The following is a 15580-nucleotide window of genomic DNA, read 5'->3' on the forward strand; positions in this document are numbered from 1 at the left end:
GCATCCAGGGTCGCAGAGCGGTGTTGGAAAAAAACACGCCTGCCAGGCGACTTCACTGCTTTCAAACAAGCTACACTTGCCCTCAAACTAGCCCTCACTTCTCCTAAACAGACCTATTTCACTAACCTTGTATCTTCATTATCATACAACCCAAAACAACTGTTCAGCACATTTAACTCTCTCCTCTGCCCACCACTGCCACCTCCAACTCCCCTCATCTTTTCTGAGGAGTTTGCCACCTACCTCAAAAACAATATCGATCAAACAAGGCAAACCTTTACTGTTCCACCACCCCAATCACTCCATATACCAAACCTCTGCCCTTCTCTAATAACTTCCCTCTCCAACATCACTGAAGGAGAACTTACTCACCTCCTTTCCAAATCACACCTCACCACCTGTGCACTTGACCCCATCCCTTCCCACTTGCTCCCCAATCTCACTAACATGCTCATTCCATCCCTAACCCATCTCTTCAACCTATCTCTATCTTCTGGTATCTTCCCCTCTACCGTCAAACATGCCACCATCACACCCATCCTCAGAAAAGCTAACCTTGACCCAACTGCTATGCCCAGCTATCGCCCCATATCACTGCTCCGGTTTGCTTCCAAACTTCTTGAGCAGCATGTCCATGCTCAACTTTCCTCCCACCTCTCATCTAACGCTCTCCTTGACAACCTCCAATCTTGCTTCCACCCCCACCACTCCACCGAAACTGCCCTGAGCAAAATTACCAATGACTTACTCACAGCCAAAGCTAACAGACAGTTCTCCATCCTCCTCCTTCTCGACCTGTCCTCTGCTTTCGACACAGTCGACCACTGCCTACTGCTACAGATTCTTTCTTCCCTTGGCATCAAAGCCCTTGCCCTGTCCTGGATTGCTTCATATCTTTCCAACCGCACATTTAGCATTTCCCACTCCCACACCACCTCCTCATCCCGCCCTCTCTCAGTTGGAGTCCCTCAAGGCTCTGTCATAGGCCCCCTTTTTTCCATCTATACCCTTGGCCTAGGACAACTCATAAAGTCTCTTGGCTTCCAGTACCACCTGTATGCGAACGACACTCAGATCTACCTCTCTGGCCCAGATGTCACCTCTCGGCTGTCCAGAATCACGGAGTGTCTTTCAGCCATATCCTCCTTCTTCAACTCTCGCTTCCTAATACTCAATGTAGACAAAAAACGAACTCATCATCTTTCCCCCATCTAGCATATCACTCCTACCTGATCTATCTATTATGGTAAATGCATCATGCTCTCTCCTGCACCTGAAATCTGCTGCCTCGGGGTAACTCTAGACTCTGCCCTGTCCTTCAAACCGCATATCCAAACTCTTGCCACCTCCTGTCGCCTTCAACTCAAAAATATTGCCAGAATCCATCCCTTCCTCAGCCCACAATCTACTAAAACTCTTGTGCATGCCCTCATCATCTCCCGCCTTGATTACTGCAACACCCTCCTCTGTGGCCTCCTCGCTAACTCTTTCTTGCACAGATCCAGTCTGTCCTCAACTCTGCTGCCCAGCTAATCCACCTCTATCCTTACAACTCCCCTGTTTCTCCCCCCTGCAAATCCCACCACTGGCTCCCAATTCCCCAACGAATCCAGCTTAAACTACTAACACTGATCTACAAAGCTATCCACATCTTGTCCCCTCCCTATATCTCCGAACTAATCTCCCAATATCATCCAGCACATAATCTTCAATCCTCCCAAGACCTCCTACTCTCCTCCACACTTATTCCTTCCTCACACAACCGCATCCAAGATTTCTCCCCAATATCCCCCATGCTCTGGAATTCCATGCCTCAACATCTCCGACTATCCACCACCCTCGGATCCTTCAGACCGAACCTGAAAACCTATCTCTTCAGGAAAGCCTACAGCCTGCAATCACCATTCTGCAGCCTCACCAACCACAAGAGCTGCCACCTCACCAACCACCCGAGCTGCCACCTCACCAACCACCCAAGCTGCCGCCTCACCAACCACATAAGTTGTCGCCTCACCACTACCCAAGTTGCTGCATCACCAGCCATCAGAGGTGCTGCGTCATCAACCGCCAGAGCTACCGCGTCACCAACCACCAGAGCTGCCGCGTCACCAACCACCAGAGCTGCCGCGTCACCAACCGCCTGAGATGCCACGTCACCAACCGCCAGAGCTGCCGCGTTACCAACCGCCAGAGCTGCCGCATCACCACTGCCAGAGCTGCGGCGTCACCAACCACCCAAGCTGCCACCTCACCAACCACATAAGTTATCGCCTCACCACTACCCAAGTTGCTGCATCACCAGCCGTCAGAGGTGCTGCGTCATCAACTGCCAGAGCTACCGTGTCACCAACCACCAGAGCTGCCGCATCACCACTGCCAGAGCTGCGGCGTCACCACCTCCAGAGCTGCCGCCTCACCACCACCAGAGCTGCCACTCCCCCGACCTTCTGTCTCCTCCCCATTATCCCATAGAATGGAAGCACGCAAGGACAGGGTCCTCTCCCCTCTGTACCAGTATGTCATTGTAAATTTGTTTACTGTAAACGTTATCTATAACCCTGTATGTAACCTCTTTTTTCATTTACAGCACCATGGAATTAATGGTGCTATATAAATAAATAAATAAATAATAATAATAATATCAGGCTCTGGGCAGGGATCAGGCTCTTGCAGGGGTCACATTCAGGGCAGGGATCAGATTTTGTCTTATTAGACTCTGACCTGTCTTGCAGACACAAGAATGGACACAGTGATCAGATTCTGGGCAGGGATCATGTTCTGGGCAGGAATCAGGTTCTGGGCAGGGATCACACACTGGGCAGGGATCAGGTTCTGGGCAGGGATCAGGTTCTGGGCAGGGATCAGGCTTCAGGTAGGGATCAGGTTCTGAGCAGGGACCACGTTCTGGGCAGGAATCAGGTTCTGGGCAGGGATCAGGCTCTGGGCAGGGATTAAGTTCTGGGCAGGGATCAGGTTCTGGGCAGGGATCAGGTTCTGTGCAGAAATCACGTTCAGGGCAGGGAACAGATTTTGCCTTAGTATTAGACTCTGACCTGTCTGGCAGACACAGCAATGGTTTGGTTGAATACGGTCCAGTTGACGGTTGGAAAGCATGGTGGAGTAGTGAGAGAGCCGTTATAGTGGAAGTATCTGTCCAGGTCCTGCGGTAATAATCCACGAATATCGAAGCCAGGAATCTCGGTGCTTTGTCCTGTGATAGAAAAATGCAGGATTAGAGCAGATGACGAGCACGGCTAACACTGGGCACAATGGGCTTGCGCTATACGCAATGGGGAGCACGTCAACAATTCAGTTGACCTGTGACCCCTGTGATGTAACATTATTGCAGTCCTTCTCTGTGACGAATCACAGGGGGATATTTTTATGATGACCCACCCCGCTGACCCCAATATGTCATCAACCAGGGTTGATTGGTTTCCCCTGGTTCTTTTCTGAAGGGGATTTATCTATAGCCCACTTCCCAGTGTCGGTTTGGAACTTGCAGCTCTCTGGCACTCTGCCCTTGCCCTCAGGTCAGACTGGGTACTGCACCTAGGATAATTAGTTGCCAGAAAAGCTGCCTTACTTTGTACTGGCTAATGAGCACACTGAAGCGAGGGCGATGTACCTACTCTCACTCAGGTGGGAACAATAATTATCAATGCCCTCCGTCGCTACCAGGTTTCCCAAAGGTGCAGGACAAATCCGCTGCCACAAGCTCTGATTTCTTAAATAATAACGGGTCCGGAGCCTACCCTATTAGGAGAAACAAAGCTACTAATTTTATATATTTTACTCCAAAAAAGTAGGCAGTGTTTACAAAAGGGTAAAAGGATATTATAAAAGAAAACAAGTATCGTATGTACAGACAATTACAAATAACAAGGGATTAACGTAAGAAAATAGAATTACAGTTCTTTCATATCATTTCAGATCATGGCAAACCACATGGTTGCTAGAGGGGCGAACATCAAAATACATCAGAGCAGCTTGCAGAGCTGCTGTTAGCTCTTTTCCTGGGCAAAGACTAGTGAAGAAGGAGGCTTCACTCACTTATCCCTGTGCCCAAAACCAAGGTACTCCCCCTGTGTTGACCTCACTCAGAGGTTGAATACTCGCATTTCTTAAAGTTGTGGCAAGCCATTTCTATTCATATCTTGGTCTATGAACCTTGTAGAAGAAGGACAAAGTTATCACTATACTCAGCGAGACCTGGGGGTTTGTTTAAGTGTAAACATGTCTTGGCTAGGAGCCCCAGTTAGCATTAATGTATTTCTCAATTTCTGCTAAGCGCTAAGCTCCCAAAACCCACCAGTTGGGAACTCTGTCCCTGCGGTTTTTGGAAATATGAACTGCCTATTTTTGTGAATATCCTGCTTTGATATATTTGGTCTTAAAGGACCACTGTAGCTGCACCAAGGGATTGCCATGCGTTGCTACTCTTTACTTTCAGTTTCACAGCTGCAAACAAAGAGAGGGGAGTGGCTTAGAATTCCACTGTGCTGACAGGAGGGTCAGAGAGCCCACAGCGTGTGTCTGCCACCATGGTACTGTCTAAGAAATTACTCAGAATATAGCATTTTTACATTATCGTGACACCTCCCCTTTTGAATTGCGCTACGGAGGCAGAACCTCTCGGTACTCCTCCATGCAAATATCGGCAGGTTCGCCCCAACGGAACAACCCATTTTCATTGCCATACTCTGGCCTCATGAAGCCCCTGCGTATCCAATGCCCCAGGTAGTGGACCTCTCTCATGTCCATCTGGCACTTTCCGGCTTGAGGGTCAGACCTACTTGATGAATTCACCTGAGCACCTCCTGTAGATGCTGCAGCTGTGAATCCCAGGAGGAACTGAAGACAGCAATGTCATCCAAGTACTCTACCGCATACTTCTCCAGTCCCTGAAGCAGGTGGTTGACCATCCGCTGGAAAGTGGCAGGGGCATTCTTCGTGCCGAATGGCATGACCGTGGACTCATACAGTCCGAAGGGGGTGTTAAAGGCGGACTTCTCCTGCACCTCAGGGCTCAGGGGAATCTGCCAGTATCCCCGACTCAGATCCATTATAGACAGATATTTTGCGCCAGCTAACCGCTCAAACAGCTCCTCGATGCGTGGCATTGGGTGTTGTGAATTCTGTGGCTGAGTTCACTTCTGTGGTCACAAGTGGTATTGCAGTCTCTGGGCTTCCTCCCTCAGGTGTTTTGGTGAGCTCGTTGGCTGCCTTGCTATTTAGCTCCACCTGAGTCTGTCTTCCTTGCTCCTTGTCAATGTTCCAGTGTTGGATCTGAGCTACTGCTTCTTTCCTTGGGCCTGCTGCTCTGCTAGATAAGTGCTTCTAGTTTGTTTTCTGTTTTTTTCTGTCCAGCTTGCTATTAACTTTTGCTGGAAGCTCTGAGAAGCAAAGGAGTGCACCGCCGTGCTGTTAGTTCGGCACGGTGGGTCTTTTTGCCCCTTTGCGTGGTTTTCGTTTTAGGGTTTTTTGTAGACTGCATAGTTCTCTTTGCTATCCTCGCTCTGTCTAGAATATCGGGCCTCACTTTGCTGAATCTATTTCATTCCTACGTTTGTCTTTTCATCTTGCTAACAGTCATTATATGTGGGGGGCTGCCTATTCCTTTGGGGTATTTCTCTGAGGTAAGTCAGGCTTGTATTTCTATCTTCAGGCTAGTCAGCTCCTCAGGCAGTGCCGAGTTGCATAGGTAGTGATAGGCGCAATCCACTGCTGCTTATAGTTGTGTGAGGATAGATCAGGTACTGCAGTCTACAGAGATTCCACGTCTCAGAGCTCGTCCTATTGTTTTTGGTTATTGCCAGATCTCTGTATGTGCGCTGATTACTGCACGCTGTGTTGCCTGATTGCCAGCTATAACAGTACAAGGAGCCACACCAATGATTTCCAATAGAGGGAAAAAAGAAATCCTGACATCATTTTTTTTTCTTAGCTCTGTCTTCAGTCTTTTTTTTCCCCTAGACATTAGAGTGCTTCAGGACACAGCTGTGGACATGGATATTCAGGCTCTGTGCTCCTCAATGGATAATCTCGTTGTAAATGTACAAAAGATTCAAGATACTATTGATCAGAAATCGATGCTAGAACCAAGAATTCCGATTCCTGATTTGTTTTTTGGTGACAGAACTAAGTTCCTGAGCTTCAGAAATAATTGTAAGCTATTTTTGGCCTTGAAACCTCATTCTTCTGGTAATCCTATTCAACAGGTTTTGATTATTATTTCTTTTTTGCGCGGCGACCCACAGGACTGGGCGTTTTCTCTTGCACCAGGAGATTCTGCATTGAGTAATGTTGATGCATTTTTCCTGGCGCTCGGATTGCTTTACGATGAGCCTAATTCAGTGGATCAAGCTGAGAAAAATCTGCTGGCTTTATGCCAGGGTCAGGATGATGTAGAAGTATATTGTCAGAAATTTAGAAAATGGTCAGTACTCACTCTGTGGAATGAATCTGCACTAGCGGCTTTGTTCAGAAAGGGTCTCTCTGAAGCTCTTAAGGATGTAATGGTGGGATTTCCTATGCCTGCTGGTTTGAATGAGTCTATGTCCTTGGCCATTCAGATCGGTCGTCGCTTGCGCGAGCGTAAATCTGTGCACCATCTGGCGGTATTGTCTGAGAGTAAGCCTGAGCCTATGCAGTGCGACAGGACTATGACTAAAGTAGAACGGCACGAACACAGACGTCTGAACAGACTGTGTTTCTATTGTGGTGATTCTACTCATGCTATTTCTAATTGTCCTAAACGCACTAGGCGGTTCGATAGCTCTGCCGTTATTGGTACTGTACAGTCCAAATTCCTTTTGTCCATTTCCTTAATGTGCTCTTTGTCATCGTATTCTGTCATGGCGTTTGTGGATTCAGGCGCTGCCCTGAATCTGATGGATTTGGATTATGCTAAACGTTGTGGATTTTTCTTGGAGCCTTTGCGGTGTCCTATTCCGTTGAGAGGAATTGATGCTACACCTTTGGCCAAGAATAAGCCTCAGTACTGGGCCCAGCTGACCATGTGCATGGCTCCTGCACATCAGGAAGTTATTCGCTTTCTGGTACTGCATAATTTGCATGATGTGGTCGTGTTGGGGTTGCCATGGCTACAAACCCATAATCCAGTATTAGATTGGAACTCTATGTCGGTAACCAGCTGGGGTTGTCAGGGAGTACATGGTGATGTTCCATTTTTGTCGATTTAGTCATCCATTCCTTCTGACATCCCAGAGTTCTTGTCGGACTTTCAGGATGTGTTTGAAGAGTCCAAGTCTGATGCCCTACCTCCGCATAGGAATTGTGATTGTGCTATCGATTTGATTCCTGGTAGTAAATTCCCTAAGGGTCGTTTATTTAATTTGTCCGTACCTGAACACACCGCTATGCGCAGTTATGTGAAGGAGTCCCTGGAGAAGGGACATATTCGCCCATCGTCGTCACCATTGGGAGCAGGGTTCTTTTTTGTAGCCAAGAAGGATGGTTCGCTGAGAACGTGTATTGATTACCGCCTTCTTAATAAGATCACTGTTAAATTTCAGTATCCCTTGCCATTGATTTCTGACTTGTTTGCTCGGATTAAGGGGGCTAGTTGGTTTACTAAGATTGATCTTCGTGGTGCGTATAATCTGGTGAGAATCAGGCAGGGAGATGAATGGAAAACGGCATTTAATACGCCCGAGGGTCATTTTGAGTATCTGGTGATGCCGTTCGGACTTGCCAATGCTCCATCTGTTTTTCAGTCTTTTATGCATGACATTTTCCGTGAGTATCTGGATAAATTCTTGATTGTTTACTTGGATGACATTTTGATCTTCTCTGATGATGGGGAGTCTCATGTGAAGCAGGTCAGAATGGTTTTTCAGGTCCTGCGTGCTAATTCCTTGTTCGTGAAGGGATCAAAGTGTCTCTTCGGTGTGCAGAAAGTTTCATTTTTGGGGTTCATCTTTTCCCCTTCTACTATCGAGATGGATCCGGTTAAGGTTCAGGCCATCCAGGATTGGACTCAGCCGACATCTCTAAAAAGTCTGCAGAAATTCCTGGGCTTTGCTAATTTTTATCGTCGCTTCATCTGTAATTTTTCTAGCATTGCCAGACCATTGACCGATTTGACCAAGAAGGGTGCTGATTTGGTTAATTGGTCTTCTGCTGCCGTGGAAGCTTTTCAGGAGTTGAAGCGTCGTTTTTGCTGTGCCCCTGTGTTGTGTCAACCTGATGTTTCTCTTCCGTTCCAGGTCGAGGTTGATGCTTCTGAGATTGGTGCAGGGGCGGTTTTGTCACAGAGAGGTTCTGGTTGCTCAGTGTTCAAACCATGTGCTTTCTTTTCCAGGAAATTTTCTGCTGCTGAGCGTAATTATGATGTGGGCAACCGAGAGTTGCTGGCCATGAAGTGGGCATTCGAGGAGTGGCGTCATTGGCTTGAGGGTGCTAAGCATCGCGTGGTGGTTTTGACTGATCATAAGAACCTTACTTATCTTGAGTCTGCCAAGCGCTTGAATCCTAGACAGGCCCGTTGGTCGTTATTTTTTGCTCGTTTTGATTTTGTGATTTCATACCTTCCGGGCTCTAAAAATGTGAAGGCGGATGCTCTGTCTAGGAGTTTTGTGCCCGACTCTCCGGGGTTATCTGAGCCGACGAGTATCCTCAAGGAAGGAGTCATTGTGTCTGCCATCTCCCCTGATTTGCGGAGAGTGTTGCAGAAATTTCAGGCTAATAAACCTGATCGTTGTCCGGCCGAGAAACTGTTCGTCCCTGATAGGTGGACTAGTAAAGTTATCTCTGAACTTCATTGTTCGGTGCTGGCCGGTCATCCAGGAATCTTTGGTACCAGGGAGTTGGTTGCTAGATCCTTCTGGTGGCCATCTCTGTCACGGGATGTGCGTGCTTTTGTGCAGTCCTGTGGAATTTGTGCTAGGGCTAAGCCCTGCTGTTCACGTGCCAGTGGGTTGCTTTTGCCCTTGCCAGTCCCGAAGAGGCCTTGGACACATATTTCGATGGATTTCATTTCTGACCTTCCCGTTTCTCAAAAAATGTCGGTCATTTGGGTGGTCTGTGATCGCTTTTCTAAAATGGTCCATTTGGTGCCCTTGGTTAAATTGCCTTCCTCCTCTGATTTGGTGCCTTTGTTCTTCCAGCATGTGGTTCGTTTACATGGCATTCCTGAGAATATTGTTTCTGACAGAGGTTCCCAGTTTGTCTCGAGGTTCTGGCGAGCCTTTTGTGGTAGGATGGGCATTGACCTATCTTTTTCCTCGGCCTTCCATCCTCAGACTAATGGCCAGACCGAACGAACCAATCAGACCTTGGAAACATATCTGAGATGTTTTGTTTCCGCTGACCAGGATGATTGGGTGTCATTTTTGCCGTTGGCTGAGTTCGCCCTTAATAATCGGGCCAGCTCGGCTACCTTGGTCTCTCCATTTTTCTGCAATTCTGGGTTCCATCCTCGTTTCTCTTCAGGACAGGTTGAGTCTTCGGACTGTCCTGGTGTGGATTATGTGGTGGACAGGTTGCAGCAGATCTGGACTCAGGTAGTGGACAATTTGACCTTGTCCCAGGAGAAGGCTCAGCTTTTCGCTAATCGCAGACGCCGTGTGGGACCCCGACTTCGTGTTGGGGATCTGGTTTGGTTATCTTCTCGTCATATTCCTATGAAGGTTTCCTCTCCTAAATTTAAACCTCGTTTTATTGGTCCGTATAGGATTTCTGAGATTCTCAATCCGGTGTCTTTTCGTCTGACCCTCCCAGACTCCTTTTCCATACATAATGTATTCCATAGGTCGTTGTTGAGGAGATACGTGGCACCTATGGTTCCATCTGTGGAGCCTCCTGCCCCTGTTTTGGTGGAGGGGGAATTGGAGTATATTGTGGAGAAGATTTTGGATTCTCGTGTCTCTAGACGGAAACTCCAGTATCTGGTCAAATGGAAGGGTTATGCTCAGGAAGATAATTCCTGGGTTTTTGCCTCTGATGTCCATGCCCCAGATCTTGTTCGTGCCTTTCATGTGGCTCATCCTGGTCGGCCTGGGGGTTCTGGTGAGGGTTCGGTGACCCCTCCTCAAGGGGGGGGTACTGTTGTGAATTCTGTGGCTGAGTTCACTTCTGTGGTCACAAGTGGTATTGCAGTCTCTGGGCTTCCTCCCTCAGGTGTTTTGGTGAGCTCGTTGGCTGCCTTGCTATTTAGCTCCACCTGAGTCTGTCTTCCTTGCTCCTTGTCAATGTTCCAGTGTTGGATCTGAGCTACTGCATCTTTCCTTGGGCCTGCTGCTCTGCTAGATAAGTGCTTCTAGTTTGTTTTCTGTTTTTTTCTGTCCAGCTTGCTATTAACTTTTGCTGGAAGCTCTGAGAAGCAAAGGAGTGCACCGCCGTGCTGTTAGTTCGGCACGGTGGGTCTTTTTGCCCCTTTGCGTGGTTTTCGTTTTAGGGTTTTTTGTAGACTGCATAGTTCTCTTTGCTATCCTCGCTCTGTCTAGAATATCGGGCCTCACTTTGCTGAATCTATTTCATTCCTACGTTTGTCTTTTCATCTTGCTAACAGTCATTATATGTGGGGGGCTGCCTATTCCTTTGGGGTATTTCTCTGAGGTAAGTCAGGCTTGTATTTCTATCTTCAGGCTAGTCAGCTCCTCAGGCAGTGCCGAGTTGCATAGGTAGTTGTTAGGCGCAATCCACTGCTGCTTATAGTTGTGTGAGGATAGATCAGGTACTGCAGTCTACAGAGATTCCACGTCTCAGAGCTCGTCCTATTGTTTTTGGTTATTGCCAGATCTCTGTATGTGCGCTGATTACTGCACGCTGTGTTGCCTGATTGCCAGCTATAACAATTGGGTATACATCAGTCGGTTGGAGAACACGGCCGGAAGGTTTCCAGCCTGGTTTGCAGCTGTGTCCACTGGGGTTCAGTTAACAAGGCGCTTACATCCACATCCTCGATGGACCCACAGGCCTTGGCTTGGGCCAGCATGTCCAGGAGGGGGTCTTACTCCGCATCTTCGGGCAGGCTGCAGACCGGTAGGACATAGGCTTCACGTTAGTGATGAGCCTTCATCATATTGACATAAAAGGCCTTTTGCCTACCCCCAGCCTGGTCAAGCGTGACAACTTAAGTGACTGCTAGGTTGAGCTGTTGGTGGACAACATACGGGCCTTCCCAGGCTGCCTGAAGCTTATCATTTGGTACAGGGACCAGCACCCACACCTTTTGACCCACCTGGTATGTCCGCTCCCAGGCGTTCTGATTGTACCAGTGCTTCTGATCAGCCTGAGCCTGCGTCATGTTGTCATGCACCAACTGCGTCAAGGTCTGCATCTTGTCATGGAAGCGCATGACATACTCCACTATGGATACTTCAGAAGGGTTCGGCTCCTCTTCCCAGGATTCTCTTACCAACCCAAGGGGTCCCCGGACTCGCCTGCCATACAGGAGCTCGAAGGTAGAGATCCCCGTCGAGGCCTGCGGAACCTCTCGGTAAGCGAACAGCAGGTGTGGGAAGTACCGCTCCCAGTCGCGCCCTTGGGTCTCAACCAGCATGCGTAGCATCTGTTTGAGGGTACCATTGAAGCACTCACATAAGCCATTGGTCTGTGGGTGATACGCACTCGATACCAGACGGTTCACCTGCATTTTCTTACAGAGAGCCTCCATTAGGCGAGACATAAATTGGGTCCCTTGATCAGTAAGCATTTCCCTGGAAAAATGATACCCGTGAAAAGATAGCCAACAGGGCATCCGCCACCTTATCTGCCCTAGTTGACGACAGAGCTACTGCCTCTGGGTACCAGGTAGCATAGTCTACCACAGTAAGGACATATTGCTTTCCAGAGCTGCTGGGGACGGCCAGCGGGCCCACAATGTCCACCGCGATCCTCTGGAAAGGCTCCTCTATCACTGGCAAAGGGATCAGGGGAGCCTTAATAGCAGGCCCCGCGTTCCCCACTCTTTGACAGGTGATACAGGAGCGGCAGTAGTTTGACACATCTGTCCCCATCTTAGGCCAGTGCTTCTAATTAGCCTGAGCCTGCGTCATGTTGTCATGCATCAACTGTGTCAAGGTCTGCATTTTATCATACAAAAAATAAATAACAACTCGACGTGTATCTACTATTACATGATATTCCTATAAATATGATACACTCTTCATTTATTTGAAAAAAGTATATATTTTATTGTTTACATCATAAGACACATATAATATGGGAAAAAGAACCACTAGGTGGCACAAGATAGCTGGAAACAGCACAAGGGTATGAAATTACATCAACAAATTATTATAAGACATTCCATATATATAGCAAGTGAAATACAAATAGTGGCATTAAAAATATAACAAAAATTATTAAAGAGAAAAATAATTATATTATGCCACTAACTAAAAACGCTAGATCATTGTATGATATCTGCTATATATATGTACATAGCACAGAAAAAATATAATAAATTTATATATATATATATATATATATATATATATATATATATATGTATAATCTCTATAAACTATATAATTTAATCCCAAGAAATCCTCATAAAATACATAATAAATATCAGTGATCTTAGTAAAGGAAGAGGGTATAAATAGGTATTACATATAATATTAAATAATTACTGGAGGAAAAAAGGTGCTATTGTACGAGCCTGGTAAGTACAGACATAGCCATCATATAGCCTGTGTTTTAGAGAAAAAGTGCCATGTGCAATACAAAGCCTAGCGTTACACCAAAAAGTCACAATTGATAAAGTGCAGTCACTTGCTGAATGACAACATACCCAGGTGTTGGAGACCAGCTCAGCCCGACGCGCGTTTCGCCTTGGCTTTGACGAGAGAGAGTGAAAGGTAACTCGTCACATTACAATTTATAGTGTGAAAGACCAATCAGCAATTGTATCCGGGAGGAAGTAACGTGATATATGCGGGACTAGTATTACCATGCATGGTGACGCCGCTGCCATGTCCGCATCAGATGAGGCGTCTCCTCGGAGCGCCCCAGCTGACCGGAATTGACGGCGGCCTAGGAAACAGGGGACGCGTCTCCAAGGAGCGCGTCACCCAACCGGAAGTAACGGCGGCCTGAATAGAATAAGGGACGCGACTACTCGGAGCGCCCCACAAGACTGGAAGTAATGGTAACCTAAGAAGCACAGGGGACGCATCACCAAGGAGCGCGTCACCCAACCGGAAGTAACGGCGGCCTGAATAGAATAAGGGACGCGACTACTCGGAGCGCCCCACAAGACTGGAAGTAATGGTAACCTAAGAAGCACAGGGGACGCATCACCAAGGAGCGCGTCACCCAACCGGAAGTAACGGCGGCCTGAATAGAATAAGGGACGCGACTACTTGGAGCGCCCCACAAGACCGGAAGTAACGGTAACCTAAGAAGCACAGGGGACGTGTCTCCAAGGAGCGCGTCATACAACCGGAAGTAACGGCGGCCTGAATAGAATAAGGGACGCGACTACTCGGAGCGCCCCACAAGACCGGAAGTAACGGTAACCTAAGAAGCACAGGGGACGCGTCTCCAAGGAGCGCGTCATACAACCGGAAGTAACGGCGGCCTGAATAGAATAAGGGACGCGACTACTCGGAGCGCCCCACAAGACCGGAAGTAATGGTAACTTAAGAAGCACAGGGGACGCGTCTCCAAGGAGCGCGTCACCCAACCGGAAGTAACGGCGGCCTGAATAGAATAAGGGACGCGACTACTCGGAGCGCCCCACAAGACCGGAAGTAACGGTAACCTAAGAAGCACAGGGGACGCATCACCAAGGAGCGCGTCACCCAACCGGAAGTAACGGCGGCCAGAATAGAATAAGGGACGCGACTACTCGGAGCGCCCCACAAGACCGGAAGTAACGGTAACCTAAGAAGCACAGGGGACGCGTCTCCAAGGAGCGCGTCATACAACCGGAAGTAACGGCGGCCTGAATAGAATAAGGGACGCGACTACTCGGAGTGCCCCACAAGACCGGAAGTCAAAGCCAAGGCGAAACGCGCGTCGGGCTGAGCTGGTCTCCAACACCTGGTATGTTGTCATTCAGCAAGTGACTGCACTTTATCAATTGTGACTATTTGGTGTAACGCTAGGCTTTGTATTGCACATGGCACTTTTTCTCTAAAACACAGGCTATATGATGGCTATGTCTGTACTTACCAGGCTCGTACAATAGCACCTTTTTTCCTCCAGTAATTATTTAATATTATATGTAATACCTATTTATACCCTCTTCCTTTACTAAGATCACTGATATTTATTATGTATTTTATGAGGATTTCTTGGGATTAAATTATATAGTTTATAGAGATTATACATATATATATATATATAAATTTATTATATTTTTTCTGTGCTATGTACATATATATAGCAGATATCATACAATGATCTAGCGTTTTTAGTTAGTGGCATAATATAATTATTTTTCTCTTTAATAATTTTTGTTACATTTTTAATGCCACTATTTGTATTTCACTTGCTATATATATGGAATGTCTTATAATAATTTGTTGGTGTAATTTCATACCCTTGTGCTGTTTCCAGCTATCTTGTGCCACCTAGTGGTTCTCTTTCCCGTATTATATGTGTCTTATGATGTAAAACATAAAATATATACTTTTTTCAAATAAATGAAGAGTGTATCATATTCAGGGCCGGCTCCAGGTTTTTGAGGGTCCCGGGCGAAAGAGTCTCAGTGGGCCCCCCCCTTTAACACATACCCCGATTTATGATGCACAGATACGGCAGAGAAACGTATAGTACAATGCCAGATTTCACTTCTTACATGAGTGACAGCTATTGTAGATTCTGCAGTGTATATATACAGGAGAGGTGCTGTGCAGTGTATATATACAGGAGGAAAGGTGCTGTGCAGTGTATATACAGGAGAGGTGCTGTGCAGTGTATATATACAGGAGGAAAGGTGCTGTGCAGTGAATATATACAGGAGAGGTGCTGTGCAGTGTATATATACAGGAGGAAAGGTGCTGTGCAGTGTATATATACAGGAGAGGTGCTGTGCAGTGTATATATACAGGAGGAAAGGTGCTGTGCAGTGTATATATACAGGAGAGGTGCTTTTCTGTTTTGAGTTTTTCTATGAAACAAAGACTTTTCTACATAAACAACGTTGTTTGGTTTTGCGGCCCCAACAGATCTGTGCTACAAAGTAACAGGCGGCTCGGGCATTAATGAGGGACCTGATGCTGAATCCTTTCCACAAACCCTAATGACCCAATTAGTGCCCCGTCATTAGAAGCTCATTAAACGCCTCCCTGTCCCGAGCAGTCATGTACAGTATGGGGGGATCCTGCAGCCCACCCCCTGACTGCTCCATACCATACACTGCCCTCTGTCACGCTCACTATTATCCTGTGCATTTCTCCGTCATCGTTACCCCATGTTACACTTGTCACCCCCCACTACAGAGTAGCAGGGCAGCGAATGTCACCCCCTCCCGGACCCTAATGGCAGCAGGAAATGTCTGCTCCTCTATTGGGTTGGAACCTGATTTAATCAAGGAATAATGTGGATTTGTTGCCGGTGGCTGCAGGGGAAGGGTTAAGTGATGCCATGTCCTCGGTGGGAG

At 47.3% G+C, this 15580-nt stretch overlaps 1 protein-coding gene across 1 annotated transcript in view; it reads right to left on the reverse strand.

Moving 5' to 3' along the window:
• Positions 1-15580, reverse strand: part of CA9 (carbonic anhydrase 9) — a 290038-nt gene that overhangs the window by 87815 nt on the left and 186643 nt on the right. Inside the window, exon 7 of the mRNA XM_069745328.1 lies at positions 3054-3211. Within this exon, the coding sequence (XP_069601429.1) occupies positions 3054-3211 (158 nt within the window). The remainder of the gene's footprint in view (positions 1-3053; positions 3212-15580) is intronic.

The sequence above is a fragment of the Ranitomeya imitator genome, chromosome 1, assembly GCF_032444005.1.
Source record: "Ranitomeya imitator isolate aRanImi1 chromosome 1, aRanImi1.pri, whole genome shotgun sequence".
Lineage (NCBI taxonomy): Eukaryota > Metazoa > Chordata > Amphibia > Anura > Dendrobatidae > Ranitomeya > Ranitomeya imitator.